The following is a 22,967-nucleotide window of genomic DNA, read 5'->3' as shown; positions in this document are numbered from 1 at the left end:
CTGATTTACTTCATTAAATCAGCATTACTCCAAACACTCTTTAAAGTGTTTTCGAGTCTTCAAAATGATTTTTAAAAGTTAGAGCGGATCCCAAAACTCATTTTTATATTTAAGATCTTCCTTTTAAAGGGGATTTAAATACTCGTTCAAAACCTGAGGGATCCGGCTCTATGGTGTATTTTATATTCGCAACAAGGTTGCTGTTTTGATAAATGAATTGATTACTTGCCCAATGTTCGGGAAGTAAGCCCATCTATTTGAGTCGGCATAAGCGACAGGCCGGGGTACGGTCTATCAAAGTGTAAGTGGCTGGGTGGCAGTCCATCAACGCGTGAGTGGCCAGGTAACGGTCTAGCGCGAGGTCCTAATGCGGCCAGGGTGATGACCGGTGAGGAATTCATCCATCTACAGTAGAAAAGGTTACTTATTGGTATCTTTGCCTGATCAGCAAGATATCTGGTTTATGCCAAAATTCTTTTCCTTTCCAAAATTCATTGGATATTATAACTCTGTTCATACTTTACATGATAGAGATTTTCAGGAAATGTATGAGATATATATATATATATGGATATATATATCAGGACTTAATGAAGTATCTCGTAACTTCATTATTTATAATGATATTTCAAAGATTGAATCTATTCAAGTCTTATCTTGTAGTCTCATCTGGGTGATGAACTTTGAAACTGATTATAACTTGAACGGTGGTAGTTCAAGTAGTATTTGGATATAAAGTATATTGGAGTATCTTGTAACTTCATTTTTTTTTAAACTTATATCTAGTAAATGATTGTCTTATGAATGACAAAGATTTTCGGAAAAACGTTGAGACAAGGTTAGATATATGAGATCACCTTGCAATGATATTTTTTTATATATACAGTTATAAACTGGAACTCTGTGTATATTATGGATGGAAGAGGACTTCCAAGATTTTGAAAAGTATATATGTATATATACTGAATATTTTGCGACTTCATCGCATTAAGATATCAAACTTGGTTCATTTCTTTTTACCAAGACTTTCATGAGTACTATGAGAAGGCTCATATATTGTTAATCATTATACATATTATTTTGGTGGGCTTGCTGCTCACCCTTGCTTTCTTCTTTCATCACACAACAACAGATAGAAAAGATGAACAGGACCAAGCTCCCGATTCGCAAGAGGTTAGAAAACGTTCCGCAGTCTTCTGAAAGCGTTGATGCCGCCGTAGCTGAGGTAGGAGCTACCAATAGGCTAGGTTTTCAACTATTGATGAACCAGACTTATGTATAATATGAATTGTAATAATGGCAAGGAATATGTAAATTTATTCAGAACCTTCTTAAGGTGTAACGGTTTATAATTGTGGAATATAAGGACTTGTGTTATTTTTTTGAGTGTTCATCTCTCAGACTATAACTTGTGGTGTGTGTTTATTGTGGGGTCACAGTACAGAGTAGTTGATTATTTATTAAGATTGGGTGTTATTAAGGGAAATGGAACTCGTGACAACCCGGATCCCCGACCCCGGATTTGGGGGTGTTACAATAGTTCATGGAATTAAGCATATTAACTATATCAGTGTCTGTGTGTGGTGAGGTCACATTATTATCAGGAATCTTGAAACACGCTTTGATAACATCACTATTAATACAGAATTCCTTACCTTTAATGGTGAGTGTGATGATCTTATCTGTCGAGTTGTATGAAGCAGTAGTCTACATCTCTTCAACAACCTCATAGAAGATGGTGGGTGATTCTAGCATTGCATAGCTGAGTTTGCAGTTTTTCACAAAATCCATCATTTTGTGGTAGTCATTTGAATGTTGAATCCCCTTGTTCACTAGAGCCGTGAAGTTGTTCTTCTCATAGATGTATCCAGTTTGTGACATGATCTTGACTACTGGTGCCATTGTTAGAGAGTGGAAATTGCAGAGATAGAGATGCTAATTGCTTTTGAGAAAGAGAGAATTTAGAGCAGATAATTTGAGAATGATAAAAGAAAAGCAATGGAAATAAAATAAGCTTTTATACTATCTCAAAAATAACTGTCAAAAATAATAAAGTAAAATAAAGTAACCAATAGAAATTGCCTAAAATATCCGTTTAAAAATAAACTGTAAAAATTTCATCAATTATGTTTACAAACTGTAAGTATACTCGATGGATAATGTTCAGGAAATTAACGACTAAGATTAAGATAATTCGACGGATGAGGATAAACTGTTATCCGTCGAGTAATAAAATATTCCAGAAAAATAATTGATTTTTATTTACAAGAAATATCCCGACGGATGATCAAACTCAGTGGATAAAGATCATCCGTCGAGATGTAAATTGTGACTTAGCCAAAATTAGACTGAAAAATTAATTAAATTTCTGGCTGCATAACAACCTACAAATTATCTAAAAAGATTTAAGAATAATTAAGCATACTTAACTCAGTTACCAACCTTGAGAAGGTGGATTCATCCAGTGGCTTGGTAAAAATATCTGCAAGCTGCTTTTCACTTGAAACAAAATATAGTTCCACAGTACCATTCATTACATGTTCCCTTATGAAGTGGTACTTGATGTCTATGTGCTTTGTCCTTGAATATTGTACTGGATTTTCAGTGATGGCAATTGCATTTGTGTTATCACAGAAAATAAGAATCCTCTCAATTTGCAGACCATAGTCTAGCAATTGATATTTCATCCACAAAATCTGTGCACAGCAACTGCCAGTTGCAATATATTCAGCTTCAGCTGTAGAGGTAGAAATTGAATTTTGCTTTTTAATGAACAAGGACACAAGCTTATTTCCTAGAAATTGACAGGTTCCTGTTGTACTTTTTCTATCAATTCTACAACCTGCATAATCTTCATCTGAATAACCAGTTAGATCAAAACCAGAATCTCTAGGGTACCAAATGCCAAGTTTCGGTGTTCCTTTGAGATATCTGAAAATTCTCTTAATAGCTACTAAGTGAGATTCTCTAGGATCAGCCTGAAATCTAGCACACAAATATGTAGCAAACATTATATCTGGCCTATTAGCTGTTAAGTACAGAAGTGAGCCAACCATGCCCCTATAACTTAAAATATCCACAGACTTTTCAGTAGTGTTTATTTCAAGCTTAGTTGCAGTGGCCATGGGAGTTTTTGCAGATGTGCAATCCATTAGATCAAACTTCCTTAAAAGATCATAAATGTATTTAGTTTGACTAATGAATATTTCATCACTAACTTGCTTAACTTGCAAACCAAGAAAGTAAGTTAGTTCTCCTATCATACTCATTTCATACTTACTCTGCATCAATTTGGCAAACTTTTTACAAAAAAATTCATCTGTAGAGCCAAAAATAATGTCATCTACATAAATTTGAACAAGTATACTGGAGCCATTAACATTTCTAAAGAATAAAGTTTTATCTACAGTACCTCTTGTGAAGTGATTTTCCAAAAGGAACTTTGATAAAGTGTTATACCAAGCTCTAGGTGCTTGATTCAGTCCATAAAGTGCTTTCAAAAGATAGTAGACATTTTCTGGAAAATTTGGATCTTCAAAACCAGGAGGCTGACTAACATAGACTTCCTCCTCCAAGTCTCCATTCAGAAAGGCACTTTTGACATCCATTTGATAGACCTTGAAATTGGCATGGGCTGCATAGGCTAAGAAGATTCTGATGGCTTCAAGTCTTGCAACAGGAGCAAATGTTTTATCAAAATATATTCCTTCTTGTTGACAATAGCCCTTAGCAACCAATCTAGCTTTGTTCCTGACTACTATGCAATTTTCATCCATCTTGTTTCTGAATTTTGGTGTCAATTGGATTCTTTCCTCTAGGCTTGGGCACCAGCTTCCATACCTCATTCCTCTCAAATTGGTTTAGCTCCTCTTGCATAGCTAAAATCCAATCAGGATCCAATAAAGCTTCTTCTACCCTCTTTGGTTCTTCCTTTGACAGAAAGTTGTTGTACAGACATTCTTCTTGAGTTGCTCTCCTTGTTTGAACTCTAGAAGATACATCACCAATTATGAGCTCAAAGGGGTGATCTTTTGTCCATTTTCTTTGTTGAGGTAGATTAGCTCTAGATGAAGAGGCCTCATTGTTGTCTTGATGTGTAATTGAGTTTTGATTGTTAGAAATTCCCCTGAGTTAATGGATCTTTGATTTGAGAAAGGGGAGCTTTCTATAAGTGATATATCCTGACTCCCAGCTCCTTTTGATAACCCGACGAATGGTGAATTTTGAGTGCCGACGGATGAAGCAGGTTGCCTTCCGACGGATAAGGCAGATTTTCTCCCGACGGATGAAACATTATGCAACTCGACAGATGTTGAATTTTGTGCTTCATTTGTAGTAGATTTTTCTGCATTATCCTTTGATACTGTTTCTTGATCACTTTCATCATCACTGTCATCACTAACCATCTCCACATTGTCAAATTTGAAGCTCTCATGGTAGTCTCCATCTTGCAGTCCTTCAATCTTTTTATCATCTAACACAACATGTATTGATTCCACAACAATGTTGGTTCTTAGATTGTAGACTCTATATGCTTTACCAACAGCATATCCAACAAAAATTCCTTCATCTGCTTTAGCATCAAACTTCCCATTCTGATCAGTTTGGTTTCTTAAAATATAACATTTGCAGCCAAAGACATGAAGAAAATTTAGAGTTGGCTTCTTGTTCTTGAACAATTGATAGGGAGTCATGCATTTTGCTTGATTAATCAGAGAAATATTCTGAGTGTAGCTTGCAGTATTTACAGCTTCAGCCCAGAAATATGTTGGTAATTTAGATTCTTCAAGCATTGTCCTGGCATCTTCAATGAGTGATCTGTTCTTTCTTTCAACTACTCCATTCTGTTGTGGAGTTCTTGCTGCTAAAAACTCATGCAAAATTCCATTTTCTTCACAAAATGCTCTCATGACAGAATTCTTGAACTCAGTTCCATTGTCACTCCTGATTCTTCTCACTTTGAAATCAGGATGATTATTGACTTGCCTTATGTGATTAATGATGATTTCACTAGCCTCATCTTTAGACTTTAGGAAATATGTCCAAGAGAACTTTGAGAAATCATCTACAATTACTAGGCAATATCTTTTCCTTGAAATGGACAACACATTGACTGGTCCAAAAAAATCCATATGTAGCAGTTGCAAAGGTTCTTCAATTGTTGAATCAAGCTTCTTCCTGAATGATGCTTTGATCTGCTTTCCTTTTTTACAGGCATCACATAATCCATCCTTAGAAAACTCCACTTGAGGAATGCCTCTAACCAGTTCTTTCTTTACTAGTTCATTCATGGTCTTAAAGTTTAAATGGGATAGCTTCTTGTGCCATAACCAACTTTCATCCTGACTTGCTTTGCTGAGAAGACAAGTAACAGATTCTGCATTTGATGAGTTGAAGTCATCTAGGTACACATTTCCTTTTCTCACACCAGTGAGAACCACTTTGTTGCTCCTCTTATTAGTCACAACAATTGCCTTTATCACAAAGCTGGATGATACTCAGCAAATTATGCTTGAGACCATCCACTAAGGCAACTTCCTCAATGATGACATTGTCTTTTGAAATCAAGCCATATCCCACAGTATAACCCTTGCTGTCATCTCCAAAAGTAATACTAGGGCCAGCTCTCTCCTTGAACTCTGTGAGCAGGGTAGAATCACCAGTCATGTGTCTTGAACAACCAATATCCAAGTACCATAGATTCTTTTTGTTTCCCTGCACACATCAAAATCAAATCAAGTTGATTTTAGTACCCAAGTTTCCTTGGGTCCTGCCTTGTTAGCTTTCTTTTTTTAGTTTCTTAGGTTTGATCTCATTTGACTTGGGAATATCAGATTCATCCTTAGTCATTTGAGTTGAACCTTTGAAACCATTCATTATAGCAGAATTATCATGCATATTATGATTAACAAGGAATGACATGCTGTTAGTGAACATGTTATTCCAGTAAGGCATGTTAAATGACATTTTAGGCATACTAAATGCAGCATAATAAGGACTAGGTGCAAATGGCATATTAGCGAACTGTGCATTCATATTTTGTGTAGACATAGCATTCATAGGCATAGGAGGCATGGCATTCATATTGGGAAAGTGAGGTGGCACAGATATGGAAGTAGGCATGGCAGATTTGCAATTAACAGACAAATGATTTACACTACCACACTTGACATAGATTTTGCTAGGAGCATATTTATCAGGTATGTAGTTATTGTGTTTGTTAATCCCTACTTTACCATTTCTATAATTTTTCTTTTTAGCCTCTGTTTTAACCTCAATCTTTTAAAGTCTGTCACTCAATTGCTTGACAGTCATATGACCAACATTAGCCTTCTTCTTCTTCTTCACTTGACTAGATTCTCCTGGAACAAAATTCTTGGAAACTGATCCATATCTTTTATTTAACTTGACAAGCTTGGCTTTACTCACAGGCTTGTTCACAGTCGACGGATGAGGATTTGTGTCACTCGACGGATAACCCTTTTTGCTATCCGACGGATGACCCTCATCATCCGTCGAGTCTACATATGTTAGCAATCTTTCCACCAAATTGGATTTCAGCTTCTCCTTGTTCTTCTTCCAGGCTGCATCACAAAAGGACTCAATCCCTTGAACTTTGGTGATTTGAGCATGAACATCTCTAGATGTTTTCCATGCCTTAATCACCTCATGTTCACATTCAAGCTGCTTCTTCAAGATCTCTTCTTTCTTCAAGGACTCAGTTAATTCATCATTATCAATTTTGCACTCAATTCTTAATTTTTCAAATTCAATGAACTGAGTCTCTAGCACATTATTCCTCTCACTTAAAAATAAATTGATTTCTTTGATTTTAGCATTTTCTTTAGTGAGAGACTTAAGTGTAACACGCAAATGATATAATTTTGTAGATATATCATTTATAGCATCATTACACTCAGCTTTAGATAAATATGCAAGGTTAGTGGTGATTACCTGATTACTTAAAGAACTTGTCTCTGTTTCATCAGACTTGGCCATTAGGGCTAGATTGACATAGCTGACATCCTCATCCTCATCCAGACCATCTGCAGCCCAGTCATTTTCTTGTGTAATGAAAGCCCTTTTCTTTTGTTTGAGCAGCTCAAAGTATTTCTGTTTATAATCCACAGGCTCAAACTTCTTTTTGTTGGAATCTGACTTTCTACACTCACTGGCAAAGTGCCCTGCCAAGCCACATTTGAAACACTTGAATTTTGATTTATCCACCATGTTTCTATTGGGCTTAGCTGCTCCAAAGTTCTTCTTGAACTTGAGCTTGGCAAATCTTCTGGAAAGAAATGCTAGATGTTCATCAATATCTTCCATGTCATCTTGGCTCAAAGAATCTTCATTTTCTGCTGCCAGCCCCTTGCCCTTGTTTTCACAGACCTTTGAAGTTGATTCAACAGCTTCCATCTTCATCTCCTTCTCTTTTTCTAACTCAGCAACTAGTGCAATGGATCCTCCTTTCTTCTTTCCTCTCTCCATCCTCTCATCTTGCTCTATTTCAAGCTCATAGGTTTTCAGGATGCCATACAGTCTATCCAAAGTAGACTCCTTGTAATCTTGAGAGTTTCTCAATGAGACTGTCATAGGTTTCCATTTCTTTGGAAGAGATCTAAGGAACTTCATATTGGAGTCTTTTATCTGTTAGACCCTTCCATGCAACTTCAGAGCATTTAGTAGTTTTTGAAACCTACTAAAGATGTCAGTGAGAGACTCACTTTCTTCACTATAAAATGCTCATATTACTGAATCAGTCGCTACATCTTGTTTTCTCTAACTTGCTCAGTGCCATCACAGATAATCTATATTGTATCCCAAACATCCTTGGCAGTTTTGCAATTGATGATGTTGTCAAACATATCACCATCAACTCCATTGAACAGGATATTCATGGCCTTCTTATCTTTTCTGACTTGTTCAATATCAGGACAGACCATTCATGCCTTGGTTTGGGGACAGATGGCTCATTTTCAGTTGCAACTCTCATTGGTACATGAGGGCCTCTTTCTATGGAATCTACATAGACCTCATCTTGAGAAAGTAAATGAAGATGCATTTTTACCTTCTAGTGATGGTAATTATCTTTATCCAGAAAAGGAATCTTAACTCCAACATCCTTCTTGTTCATCTTGCTGTTTTGTTGTGATCTTTAAACTATTTATTTATCAAGAGCTTACTCTGATACCAATTGTTAGTCCCTTAACAATGTAACAAGAATTACAGAAGGGGGTTGAATGGAATTCTTGAAACTTTTTCACAAATAAAATTATTCTAACTTAAATATATATATCAGTGTGAATTGATTTGCAGAGTGCGGAATAATAACTTGAAATGAATCAAATCATAAGTAATTAAAAACACAAGTCTTTAAAAACTTTCTGGTGGATTTGAATGTATCCACCAGAGATATATAATATATCAAGAGAACTCTTTGTAGCAATTAGCTCACAGTTGCTTACAAATTGTCAGCAACTAAGATTGTAGAGAAATGCTAAGAATACAGCTTACAAATGTTTCTCTCTTGGTTGCTTAGTTAGTTTATCTATTTGCTACTTCTTGGTTTATATATCACCAAGATTACAAAGCAATAAGACAAGATAATAAAACAAAAACTATCAAGTCTAATACTATGCTACTTCATTACTCTATTCCTGCATCTTTGAATATCTTCATAATAGCATGGAAATGGCAATGCTTCATTGTTCTCTAAAACCCAGTTGAATAGGCTTCCATATTCCATTTGCATACACTCGACGCATGTGACTGTGTTGTCACTGTCAACAGATGTTTGAATTCTTTATCCGTCGAGTTCATGATCATCCATCCAGTTCATGATCATCCGTCGGTTTGTCTTGTTGATCATCTGTCAAATGGAATTATTGATTATTCGTCGGGTAGCAATCTGGCACTTGACTTCATTTCATTTATGCAGAATTACAAGACATCATCTATGTACAATTATTCAACCTATTTTGCATATCTAGTTAAAGTCAACATGACTTGAGTACTACTACAGAATCTAAACAATGTGTATGCAGAAATGTGTTACAGACTTATTGTTACATAAGCTACTCACTCGATGGATAATAAATCATTATCCGTCGGGACTATAATCCTTATCCGTCGAGTGCTACATTTTTCACTAAGTAAAATCTACCAAGGTGTTTTGTTAATGAAATCATCAAGTACACAACATATATACAACAGAGAGAAAATAATTTATTTTCTGGAGTCTGAGAGAAACTTAAGGTTGACTCAAGAACAGTTAAGAGACAAACAATGGCAGGAATTGGAACTTATTGCTACAGTTCTCAAGGTAACCACCAGATGGTCTGCATCCATAAAGAACCTGATATAGTTAAAGCAGGGAGGAATACCTTACAAATCTAACTATATTCCAAAGTACTTTGATCAAACTGAATATGATGTTGATATGCCTATTGGAGGAGTCAAGATAGAAATGAGTCTAGGGACTAAAGTTTTAACTTTTAATCCTGATGGAAAGAAAATTGGGTTTCTGGAGCTAGATGATATATCTCTTGGAAATTCAAGGTTACATAATCCCAGGGTTGCCATCTATCAGAATGATGAATCAACAGATGAACTGAAGGAATATGAACAGAGGATGCGATGGTATTTGGATGTAATGGAAGAAAACCTGCTGAGAAAGTTTCTTGAAGATTTTTCATACTGTGTTAGAGTTTAGAATGAAGAGTAAAGTCTAATATTTACTGAAGTAAGAATGAATATGTTTACTTGATTACTGCGTTTAGATAGTTTTGACATCATCAATTGGAACTTGTACATATTTTCATAATGCACAAGTTGGGGGAGATTGTTAGATATAATTGATGATATATGGACATAAACTATCAGAAGTTCTTATCAGGACTTATATTAGTATTTACTGAAGAGTGACATCATCAGTACTTATATCAGTTTTTGATAATCAGCAGATGATGTCATCAGGATTTGTCACATCAGTAGATATTCAAGGAGGAAAAGGAAAGCAGAAATTCAAGGTGGTGAAGGACTTTATCTCAGAAGCAATCATACATGGATATGTAACAGGTTTCCTTATTGTAATAGAATAGGATTCCTTATTGATTGTGTAACTGTGCTCTATATAAAGCACAGTTTAGGTTCATGCTATAAGCATTACGAACATTGTTATATCATTAGCACAACCTAGAAGCTCTCAAGGATAATTATTCGTCCTTTTGAGAGAGTATGTTTGTAATCATTTTTTATCTGTAAATATAAAAATTGTTGATTATGTTAAAGCTTCATCGAATTATTTGGATAAACTGTATTCACCCCCTCTCTACAGTTGATTACAGGCCTAACACAATGTAATAAGGATCGTTAGAATTTAAAACAAATAAATTATTATTGTTAGACGTAAAATAAAGGAATATTCTCTAGACAATGATAATATTCTAAATTGAATAGAATATGTTATATTTTCAATAATTTAAACTAAAAGAAGTATGTATCCAAAATTGAATAAAATGCGTAATTTACCTTAGAATTTTTTTAAAATTGTGACTGATTTAAACATGTCAGTTTCGCGTGGGCTGTAAAATTATCAAAATTTATAGAACTCAAAATAGAGTTGAAATAAAATCGAATGAAACTCGGTAATTATTTTATTTGGTTGAACTTTATTTTGTTTCCATTCTTTATCGAATTCAAATTAATAAATATTTTTGTAAAAAATAAAAAAAATCATTTTTAATAAAAATAAATGAATTTGTCAAAAAAATAACAAATAAATGAACAAATTTCATATATATTAAATTTTTTAATTTGATTTAAATCAAGAGAATCATATAATCTTTTAAAAAAATATCTTCTAATCTAGTATTGAAAATATTTATTATATTATATATTTTAATTGAATGTCAAATCATAAATATTTTTAAATAAATTATTTTTTCTTGTAATCATTGTCTTTTTTTTAAAATAAATTAGGATAGCGCAGTAGTACAGTCCATTCAACAAAAAAAATACCAATTTAACCATTTTGAAGTTAACGATGTTAACCTGAAACTAACGAAAGTATGAAACTTACTAACTTTATGTAATTTCGATATGCAATTTGCTACATACCAAATTATAGGTACATAAAGTATACAAAGATAAAACTTTAGGTATACAACTTGCTTTTTACTCAAAAGACAAAACATATCACCAGACTACCGCTTGGCGAATACCATACCAGTACGGAGGTACCATCCTTTTTATTTCAGTATACAAAAGTTGTAGCAGCACAACTGCCGAAGCTTCAATCTTTTTTCTATCTGCATTCCCAGGTATAATCTTCCAGCTTTCTTGGCTCTTTGACAAGCTCAGCTTTTTGGTTCTTTATTGTATAGAATCACCTTTTGTAGCTTCATTTAGTGTTAATTTTTTTACCCTTTCTGCAACACACCTGTCTTTATCCCAACACTAAAACCAGAATAGTATTTACAGCAAATCCCATTTTATCATTTTGCATGATTTTACTATAAATTGTCAAGAAACCCCATTTTTTTATTTTCTTAATATGTTGTTATATATCTTGTAAATCCTTTTTCTTGCTGCTTAAAGGGTCTTTAGTACTTGTGAGTCTTGGTATCATGAGATAATTTAGGTTTTTTGGTTTTTCCAATTTATTATTTTGTTGTTTACTGAGTTGTAGCTTTATTGGTATAAAATTTTAGCTAGTTGTTCGGGATTTCTGAATATTTCATCTGTTAGAAAATGGAAAGTTTGAGGCATATTTTATATATGTTCTTGATATGATTTCCGGAAACTAACACTTGGAGGTTGTTCCTTGACATGAGAACTTAAACTTTCATATTTGGATCTAAGATATTTTCTTAGTGGAATCCATGAATATATTGAGACAAAGTTGCTTGTTTGAAATGGGTTATGGGGATTTTGTCCCACATTGGTATTGTAAAAGAAAGATATTGAGTTTATATAGCATCTTGTGTTAGTGTTGTTTACAACTACTAGCATAAGTGGAATGCTTGTGTGGCCTAGTGCTAGTGGGAACTCTTATATTTTTCTTTTCTATTACAAGTTTAATTATTTATATTGATTATTTAATTATTAATATAAAATATATTGAGTAAGGATTATTTTAATCATACTCTGAATATATTTTGTAATATTAATATTAATTAATCAGGATATAATATAAATAATAAGGAAAATCCATTTTGTTTACTTTTTCTGTTTTGTTACTTGGTGTACCACATCGAGTAAAATAGAAGAAGAGCAACTTGAGATGCCTATATATTGAGAGGGATACTTGAGATTAATATGACACAAGTCTCGGTGCCTACCTCGCAAACATATATGAGTTGCATAGGTTTTTTGGGCAAACTGAGGTGCGAGTCGCCATTGATCATTGCTGGTTCTGTGGCTAGATTCATCTGTTGCTGTTTTATCCTGGAAGCGATATTGCTGCATTCCATCACAGCTTAAGTGGGGGGCAATAATCTCTTCAAGAACGGTCAAGTCCTCTTGAAGGGTTTTGCGACTCAGCTATTGTGTTCTTCTTATCAGAATTTGGAAAGCGATAAGAGATAAGTTTTCTTTACTTTCTTTGTCAATTACAGTCTTTATAGTTTTTTATTGCCTTAATGTTTTATTTCGTTAGTTGGTTATTTTCCATGTTCTTGTTATTATATATATATTACTGCCCATTGTTGTTGTGTAGTTAGAATTATACCCAACAATCTTGAAGAGATTATCTGTGTTATATATTAATTAGCAAGATGGTTAACGAAACTGCTGATGTTCCAAAAAAATTGTTGAGACTGGTTCTGGTTCTGGTGGTACTACTACCATTGACTGGACCACGTATCGTTTTCCCCATCCAATTGATTTATCGGGTATGCCTAATAAATTTAGTGGTGGAGCTTCGTTTTTCTCTTTGGCAGAGAAAAAGACGAAGCTCTAGTTAATGGTTAAGGGTCTATGGTTAGTGGTACAGTATGATCCTCCTGGGTTGGATCAAGAGAAAGCTGAATCAGTTAAGGTTTATGCTTTATAGGCTGAGAAGGATGGGGTGGCCAGGGCAGCCATTTTGCCAGCCTTGGAGAACAGCTTGTTCGATGTTTATTCATCATATGCCTATACTGCTAAAGTCTTATGGGATAAGCTGGACCAAACCCATAATACTGATTCTCAAGGTCTTGAGAAGTATTTTGTGGCTAGGTTTCTTGATTTCAAGTTGGTGGATGGGAAATCCATGACTGAACAGGTTCATGAGTTTGAGATTTTGGTTCATGCTTTGGGTGAGTCCGATATGGTCTTGCTTGAGAAGTTTCGAGTGATGTCTGTGATTGAAAAGCTCCCTAAGACAGAAAGGAGAGATCACATGGACTAACTTGATGTTGGACATCTCAGTACAGGAGCAGCACAAGTCCAAACAGGGACATGTGTTGCCTGTGGAACATGGAAGCTCGAAGGTGAATGTAGTGACTGTTGGACAGAAAAGAAAGGTAGTCACTAAGAAGGCTAACACTAAACTTGACAAGAACAAGGCTAAGAAACCAAAGGCGGACAAACCATGTTGGTCTTGTGGACAGGTTGGTCAATGGAGCGAGGATTGTCCAACTAAGAAAGCTAAGAAAGCTGAAATGGTAGCTCAATTAAATATTGTGCTTGGACTTGGAACCACGAGTAGGCCAGTAGCTAACATGGTCATTGGTGAGGTTGTTGCCTCTGGAACCGATGACGGGTATGTTACTTACAACCCTGTACTACTTTCCACTTATCTGTCACATGAGTGGTTGATTGATACTAGAGCTAATGAACATATTTGTGCTGATATTAGCTTGTTTGTATCTTATCAACAGAGTCATGGAATGACAGTGACGATGGGGAATGCTAGTGTTGCACAAGTGCTTGGAATAGGAAACGTGGACTTGAAGTCTGCTTCTGGTCGAATTCCATCTCTCACTAGAGTGCATCATGTTCCCTCTATTCGTAGAAATATTATAAGTGGAAGTTGTTTAGTTAAAAACTGCTTTGAACTTTCTTTGAAGTGTAATAAAATAGTTATTACTCATACTGGTACATTCTTTGGCAAGGGTTACTTTTCTGATGGTTTGTTTTTAATAAATGTTGAACCCTTTTTGGGTGGTTTTATTAATGATAGTGTTGCACCTTCTGTTAATTGTGTAGAATCATCTGATTTGTGGCACTTACGACTTGGTCATTTAAATCTTGTTGCTCTAAAGAATATGTTGAATTTAGAGTTGATTCCAAAGTACGCCATTGATAAGAAATCTAAGTGTCAAGTGTGTGTAACTGCTAAACAAACAAGGAAATCTTTTCATAATGTTGTTAGGGATTTAGACTTGTTAGATTTAGTGCACTCAGACATATGTGAATTTGGTGGTGTGTTGACCAATGATCACTGTAGATATTTCATTACCTTTATAGATGATTGTAGTAGATATTGTTATGTTTATTTGCTTAAACATAAGAATGAAGCACTAGATAAATTCATTATATATAAAAATGAAGCTGAAACACAAATTGGCAAAGTACTTAAACGCTTGAGGTCTGATAGAGGTGGTGAGTATACGAGTACCTTGTTTAATAAATTTTGCGCAAACAATGGTATAGTTCATGAGGTTACTCCATCATACACACCTGAGTCTAATGGATGGCAGAACGAAAGAACAGAACTTTTAAAGACATGATTAACAGTATTCTAATTAATTATAGGTTGCCTAAGTACATGTGGGGAGAGGATCTGAATACGGCTTGCCATATTCTGAATAGAGTCCCTCTGAAACATATGGACAAGACACCATATGAATTATGGAGAAAGCATAGGACAAGTTTGAGTTATCTTCGTGTGTGGGGGTGCCTTGCTAAGGTGTTTTTCCCTGAACACAAGAGAAAGAAACTGGGTCCGAAAACTGTTGATTGTATATTTCTGGGCTATCTTGAAACCACAACTGCTATGAGATTTTTAGTATTAAAATCTGACATAGATGGTATTGTGGCGAATACGATAGTTGAGTTTCGTGATGCAACTTTCTTTGAGGAATTATTCCCAATGAAGACTGGTATATCTTTGGGTAGTTCTGAGGATGATCCCACTCACACATCAAGTTCTATTCTTGATCATGTGGAAAAGATGATAAATGTGGGGGTGGATCCTGGTAGTAGCTATACTCCTAACAAAGTAGAGGAACCTAGAAGGAGTAAGCGTGCAAAGGTAGTCAAGGACTTTGGAAGTGACTTTATCACTTACAATGTCGAGGATGAGCCTTTAACTTTCCGTCAAGCCAAGGATTCTTCGGAGTCAAGGCATTGGAAAGGCGCTGTAAAGAGTGAAATTGACTCAATTGTTTCAAACGGAATATGGGAGTTAGTTGATCTTCCTCCAGGATGTTCTACTATTGGATGTAAATGGATCTTCAAGAGGAAGCTAAACCCTGATGGCTCAATAAATAAGTACAAGGCTAGGCTAGTTGCTAAGGGCTTTAGGCAAATGGAAGGCATTGATTATTTTGATACATATTCTCCAGTTTCCCGAATGACAATAATCAGAATGCTTATTACATTAGCTTCTGTACATGGTCTTATCATCCATCAAATGGATGTAAAGACAGCTTTTCTTCATGGTGACCTTGAAGAAGAGATTTATATGGATCAGCCTGAGGGATTTGTAGCTTCTGGTAATGAGAGGAAAGTATGTAGACTAGTCAAGTCCATCTATGGCCTTAAACAAGCACCTATAGACTGGCATAAAAAGTTTGATGAAACTGTTTTAGACTTCGAATGTTTTTAGTTAATGAAAGTGACAAGTGTGTCTACTATAAGGTTAGAGGTAATGATTGTGTGATCGTGTGCTTGTATGTAGATGATATCTTGTTGTTTGAAACTAATATTGAGATTATTAACGAGACAGAGTTTCTTGAAGATGCACTTTGAGATGAAGGATATGGGTGAAGCTAGTGTGATTCTTGGGATCAAGTTGACTCAGTCAAATGATGGAATAACTTTGTCACAGTCTCATTATATAGAGAAATCTATACTTGAGAAGTATGGTTATTCAAATTGTAGAATCGCTAGTACACCATATGATTCAAAAGTTGCCTTAATCAAGAATAGTTCAGGAGTTCCTGTGTCTCAGTTAAGGTATTCTTAGATTATTGGGAGTTTGCAATATCTTGCTAATGTGACTAGGCCAGATATTTCTTATTTTGTGTCTAAGTTGGCTAGATATACAAGCTGTCCAAACAAGACTCATTGGGAGGCACTGGATAGAGTTCTTAGATATATGAGGGAACTATTTCCCTTGGCTTGCATTGCCGGAGATTTCCGGGGGTACTCGAGGGGTACAGTGATGCAAGTTGGAATGCTAAGAAATCTGGTTCCAATGAAGTGACTGGATATGTGTTTACCCTTGCGGGTGGAGCAGTGTCCTGAAAGTCTTCTAGACAGACTTTGATTACTCGGTCTACTTTTGAGGCTGAGTTGTGTGCACTTGATGCCACGGGGACGGAGGCTGAATGGTTACATGGACTCATGAGTATGTTACATATAGTAAGCAAGCCGCTTCCTACCATTTCTGTTCATTGTGATAGCCGTACAACTATCGATAAAGTCAGAAGTGTAAAGTATAATGCTAAAACAAAGAGACACATCCAAGTTAGACTAAAGTCTATAAGGGGTCTTGTGTCTGATAGGATTATTGCTATAGAGTTCATAGGAACTCAGGATAATATAGCTGATCCGCTGACTAAAGGGATTGAGCATGTTATAGTCCTTAAGTCGAGGTTGGGGATGGGACTGGTAACCCATCATAATTCATCAACAGCGGGAACACAATACACCTGAGAGGAGATCCCTCAAAGTGTATTCAATGTGGTAATAACAAGTTGTAAGGATGAATTGGTAGTACCTCTACCATATACATTTAGATACTATGTATCTGAGTCGATCCCCTATAAAAATTAAGAGGTACTTGAACTGCTAGTTAGCAAGAGTTATTTGAACTCTGAATGGGGTCAAGTCGTTTGACGAGATGATAGCAGTACATCTCTGGAGATGCCCAGCTAAGCGAATGTAATTGTGTGGTCGCAATTAGAGGAAAGGGTTATTCCTCGAAACATTCGATGGACAGGATCGAGACATGACCATTAACGTCTCAAAGCCGTAGATTGGCACCATAGCCTTTGACTTGTCGTCGTATATGGAGTGTGGTTACACCCAACGGATAAAGATTCAAGGTGAAACATTCCATCTATATCCGGTAGCCATCGAAGTAGAGGACTTAAGAGGGTTCAAACCCGGGAGGGTACCGACTCTGAAAAGCAAGTCATGATAAAATCTGGTATGCAATTTAATTATGGATTTGTGGGGGATTGTTAGAAAATGGAAAGTTTGAGGCATATTTTATATATGTTCTTGATATGATTTCCGGAAACCAACACTTGGAGGTTGTTCCTTGAGGACTTAAACTTTCATATTTGGATCTAAGATATTTTCTTAGTGGAATCCATGAATATATTGAGACAAAGTTGCTTGTTTGAAATGGGTTATGGGGATTTTGTCCCACATTGGTATTGTAAAAGAAAGATATTGAGTTTATATAGCATCTTGTGTTAGTGTTGTTTACAACTACTAGCATAAGTGGAATGCTTGTGTGGCCTAGTGCTAGTGAGAACTCTTATATTTTTCTTTTCTATTACAAGTTTAATTATTTATATTGATTATTTAATTATTAATATAAAATATATTGAGTAAGGATTATTTTAATCATACTCTGGATATATTTTGTAATATTAATATTAATTAATCAGGATATAATATAAATAATAAGGAAAACCCATTTTGTTTACTTTTTCTGTTTTGTTACTTGGTATACCACATCGAGTAAAATAGAAGAAGAGCAACTTGAGATACCTATATATTGAGAGGTATATTTGAGATTAATATGACACAAGTTTCGGTGCCTACCTCGCAAACATATATGAGTTGCATAGGTTTTTTGGGCAAACTGAGGTGCGAGTCGCCGTTGATCATTGCTGGTTCTATGGCTAGATTGATCTGTTGTTGTTTTATCCTGGAAGCGATATTGCTGCATTCCATCACAGCTTAAGTGGGGGGCAATAATCTCTTCAAGAACAGTCAAGTCCTCTTGAAGGGTTTGGCGACTCAGCTGTTGTGTTCTTTTTATCAGAATTTGGAAAGCGATAAGAGATAAGTTTTCTTTACTTTCTTTGTCAATTACAGTCTTTATAGTTTGTTATTGCCTTCGTGTTTTATTTCGTTAGTTGGTTATTTGCCATGTTCTTGTTATTATATATATAACTGCCCATTGTTGCTGTGTAGTTAGTTTTATACCCAACATCATCATGTTGCAATCGACGATGTTAATGTTAGTTTATATAAACGGTCTTTCTAATGTGTGCCAAGGGCACACAATAACTACTAAATTTTATGAGTTTGGTGCATTTTTATTGGCGGAGTTGTTGTAAATGCAGGGGGTTTATCAATATTTATGATTAGAGGACCAATCAAAATGCACCAAACTCATGGTAGTTAGTGTTTATTGTGTGCACTTGTGCACACATTAGAATACCCGTTATATAAATGTTTTTAAAATGTCAGTTGTTGCCTTGTTGGGTTGAAGAAATTAGTAGTGGCTTTTGTGTTGTAAAATTCAAAAAGTCTATACATTTTTTATTTGATAGCCAAACTCTGAACTTCTTGATTCTTTTTGGTTCATAGAAACTGACTGCAGGGATGGCCTCGAGTTTATAGGACCTTATATTTACAGGCATCATATGTTATATGTATGTGTTTAATAATTCTAAACTTTCGGGGGCTCTTAAAATTTGGGGGTGCGCGCCTAGGCACTGCTTTTTCTGCCCACCTGTGGACAGGGCCGGACCTGATTCACTCTAATGAAATGATGATAATTGTGAAGTAGTAATGTAGGAAGTCGTCATTGGAGTTATTTAACTTTTTGTGTGCATAGTTTAGTTTCTATTCAATTTTAACAACTTAAATTGATGACAGAAATTGAAAGTACCTGAGATGGGTGCATCAGAGCCTGAAGTTTTGTTAAAAGTGTTGATCCATAAAAATGAGAAAAGGGTAGTTTTCGCTGAAGCAAATAGTGCATTTGTTGATATACTCTTTAGCGTCCTTACACTGCCAATGGGGACACTACTCAGAGTCTTAGCTAAGAATTTGGAATCTTCATTACCAATGGCAATTGGGAGCTTTAACACTCTGTACAAAAGTGTTGAATATCTCGATAAAAAATATTTTGCAACAGAAGCGTGCAAAGATATGCTACTATACAAGAAGCTCAGCAGAAGAGGAGTGTCAAAAGCTTAAGATCAACATTGATGATAGGAAACCTTACTTCATCTGTTAGGGGTTTTGCTTTTCCCTAGATCGCAAATATGCTTCTTTCAGCACTTCCAGTACTACAAAATGCCAAGGTTGCGGGAAATTCATGACTGTTCCAGCTTATATGTGGGCTAGTAGTATAAATGAGGGTGATAAAGGAGTCTTTGTCACTGACACCACATCTTTTATTATCCAAGATGATTTAAAAGTGATTCCTAGTAATCTAGCTATAACACTTAATATGCTTAAAGGGAGGGGAATCACAGATTTTGGAGTGCTTGAAGAGAAGACTTTGAAACTTGGTGCCAGTGAGGTATATTTAATATTGTTGGGAAATGTTGTTCTTAATACATTTTATCAGACATTCATAGTCACCTATGTCAAAATCTTTTTCTTCTATTTTTTTTACAGATTCTCAATCTTGTCGAGAATGCATTATTGTCCAAGTCTTGTTTAACAGATTTGGTTTTCGGTAAAAAATGTACCATCTCACCAGTTCCCTGCACTCGATCTAAGAGTAATACAGATTCTGTTGATGGTTTTAAGAAGATCACAGTCAATGTATTGGTGCAGAAGTCAAATAACAAGATATTGTTGGCTCATAGTTCCGAAGATTTTATTACTATGTTATTCAACTTCCTCTCTGTTCCTCTGGGAAGAGTTATTGGTCTTCTGAGTAAAAATGACGGACCTGTATTATCTGTTGAAAATATACATCAAAGTGTATGTGAATTGAGTGCTGGTGGATACTTAATATCAGAGCAAGTGAAAGATAAGCTTCTTAACCCACGCTTGGCTATGATTTATCAATGTTCCAACCAACTATTCCCTCTCAATGAAGAATTGATTCCAAAATTCTATTGGGCTGCAAAGCTTTTGTCTCCCGGACGTAAAACCTATTATCTGAGTACGGTTGGTTCTGGTGTGAATTGTGAAATTAAATTAGCGAGTCCAATGTTGGAAGGACGATTTTTAAAGGGGTCAACAAAGTTCACGGTGACAGATGACTTGGTAGTGACTCCTTTATCGCCAATGTCTTGTATCAGATATCTCCAGAGTTGGAAAGTTTCTTCATGGAATATTGAGAAACGGATGATTTATAATAACTCGTGTATTTTTGAATTATTTAAATATGTGATTATAGAAATTTTTAAATAGATAAAATATGTGTATTGGTTTTGACCCCTATGTGTTGTTTGATTATTATCTACGTGTGATTTATGGTGTACCGAGTTGTCCGCGTGATTAATTATGAAGTCGTATTGAATTGTTTTCAATTTCAAAAGTGGATTTAGTGCAAATTTAATTGCATAAATATTTGGAATATCTTTAAAATTGTTTTATGATTCTATAATTACAATAATTATTTTTGGGATTTTATAAAATTTAGAATTCAATATTTCATGAATTATTTAACCCTGTGTGATTTTCTGATTATATTTACTAGTAAAATCTGTATTTAATTCCAGAATTCTTCAAAAATTATGAAACTCATATTTATTTAAGTTTGGAATATTCCGAGAATTTTAAAATTATTTTAGAAATTTTCAGGATTAATTTCACCCGCGCGTTGATTCGTTTATTTGTTAAAAGCGGGTATAAATTGTGTTTCAAAAATTGTTCTAAAATTTCGAAATTCATGTTTTATAAATTTTGGGATATTTGTAATATTTTAAAACTATTTTCGTAATTTTCTGAATTTGTTTTAAGTACAACTCGATTCATTAATTGTGAAATGCGGGTACGAGTTGTGTTTCAAACATGCTTTAAAATATTATGAAAATTTTATTCTATTAGTTTCGAGATCTTTAGAAAATTATAAGTCTATTTTGGGATTATTTCGATTAATATTCATTCGCAAATTGTACCGCTAATTAGATTAAAACGAGGTGGAAGTAGGCTCGCAGTCAGAATCAAGCCACGTGTCCTTTTATTTTTGGTACGTGGCAGCTGTTGAGGTTGCAGTTAAAAAAAACAACAAAACCCACCCCTGTAATACCCCCATCTCTCCTCTCTCGTGTATAACTCTCGCATGCTCTCATCTCTCTCTATTATACATACATATATACACACATCTGTGTGTATTTCTACCTCTCGATTGATTCTCCATTTCTCTTTTGTGATTCTCCGCATTATTTCCCCTCCCTCTCGGTAATTTCACCGCCTGAATCTTAATTTTCCGGCCACTTGTGTCGCCGTTTCTCTGTTCTGGCTGCACAGTTGGGCGCGTGTGGGTCGTTATTTGTAAGGTTGTGTGTGCTGCTGTGTGTGTGTTGCGTGTTGTATGTGCGTGAGTGTGTTTGTGGTTCCGTGATACTTCCGGTCGAGCTTGATTTTTCCGATTGGTTTTCTGTTGTCGCGTAATTATAAATTTTGGATTTTTATATTTCTGCAGGAAAATAATTTGATTAATTTTTGTGAAATGAAATATAATTGCGTGCAGAAATTATTTAATCGGTAGAATTTAGCGTTGGAAACCCGAATTAATCGGGTACCCGCTAATTTTACCATCGTCGGCGATGAGCCTCGGCGAGCCAACGATGGACTGTGATGACGCGATTCTGAGTCCTAATATTTTAAAATAAATAAAATTAGTTTTATATTTTTATTCTGGATCGAATTAGTTAATTCGTAAATATTGTAATGAAACGGTTACAGTGATTGTGATTATTAAGATTGTATCGAGATTGTGATTGGGATTTATGAAATTTGACGGAGATTGCTGTTGAGTGATTTGGATTATAAACGGTGGTTGTTGAATTAACTGTCTGGATTGGTTGTTGTGGACGTCGATTGTATTCGACGGGTAATCCGATAAAGAAAAGAGATGCTGCCCGATTTTCGGGAACGTATCCTATAAAATTTCGGAAACATCAGTCGAATGTGTATAACTATATAATTATAAATAAATTATTTTGTAAAATATAACTGACAACCCGTTTTCTGAAATAATGAGTATATGTATTTTCCGAAAGTGAATATCAAGCTGAGTTTTGAATACGTGAACCCTAACTGATACCTGTATTACAATAATGTATGTGTTACGAGTCGGGTTTTGTTAACGCACGGGTAGATTGTTAGTAAGGATATGTCAAGCATAATGAGAAGTCTAAATTAGGGTATTTCGACTCTGTAGGTTCTAGTCGGAAGGCCCGAGAATTGGCATGGGATGAGAGATAATTTGATGGGCAGTCGAAAAGCTCAGTAAAGTTCCAATCAAAGGATTTAAGTGTCGAGGTCGAATCCAGAGTGATCTAGTGGATAGACAATAAATCCTGAGTGACAGAGTCAGCTCAGAGTCGATCAGTAATAGTTGTAAAGCCCTGTAAGGCAAGTACTTCTGAACTTTTCTTCAAGATATATCGTAAATATTTTCGAACTGTTTCTTAACATGTCGCCATTATTTAAAATAACTCCTGTTTATATTGAAAGTGCTTTAAACTATTTACCCTTGAACCCTGATCTTTCTTGATCTTGAGCCGTAAGCCTTATTCTTTGTAAACCATCCTTTCATGATCCTCAGACACCAAATCACACAAATATGATACTACTCCCCAAATCTATAACTACCAAAC

The 22,967-nt window shown here is 35.2% G+C and overlaps 1 protein-coding gene across 1 annotated transcript; it reads left to right on the top strand.

The window, feature by feature from the left end:
* The first annotated feature begins 19,498 nt into the window (after positions 1–19,498).
* LOC141689765 (uncharacterized) lies at positions 19,499–22,600 on the top strand. Its single transcript, XM_074494156.1, has 3 exons — positions 19,499–19,705; positions 19,804–20,403; positions 22,529–22,600. The coding sequence occupies exons 1-3, from the start codon at positions 19,499–19,501 to the stop codon at positions 22,598–22,600; spliced, it is 879 nt and encodes a 292-aa protein (XP_074350257.1).
* The last annotated feature ends 367 nt before the right edge of the window (positions 22,601–22,967 follow it).

Source organism: Apium graveolens, chromosome 2, assembly GCF_009905375.1.
Source record: "Apium graveolens cultivar Ventura chromosome 2, ASM990537v1, whole genome shotgun sequence".
NCBI classification, from domain to species: Eukaryota; Viridiplantae; Streptophyta; class Magnoliopsida; order Apiales; family Apiaceae; genus Apium; species Apium graveolens.
The sequence above is the reverse complement of the archived record's forward strand: the minus strand, read 5'-3'. Positions and strand labels throughout refer to the sequence as shown.

What these genes read in the sequence shown, in the direction of transcription:
- LOC141689765 (XM_074494156.1), top strand. Translation starts at nt 19,499, where the DNA reads ATGACTGTTCCAGCTTATATGTGGGCTAGTAGTATAAATGAGGGTGAT. An exon ending in TGAAACTTGGTGCCAGTGAG is followed by an intron (nt 19,706 to 19,803) that starts GTATATTTAATA and finishes TTTTTTTTACAG; the next exon opens with ATTCTCAATCTTGTCGAGAA. An exon ending in TCACGGTGACAGATGACTTG is followed by an intron (nt 20,404 to 22,528) that starts GTAGTGACTCCT and finishes TCGACTCTGTAG; the next exon opens with GTTCTAGTCGGAAGGCCCGA.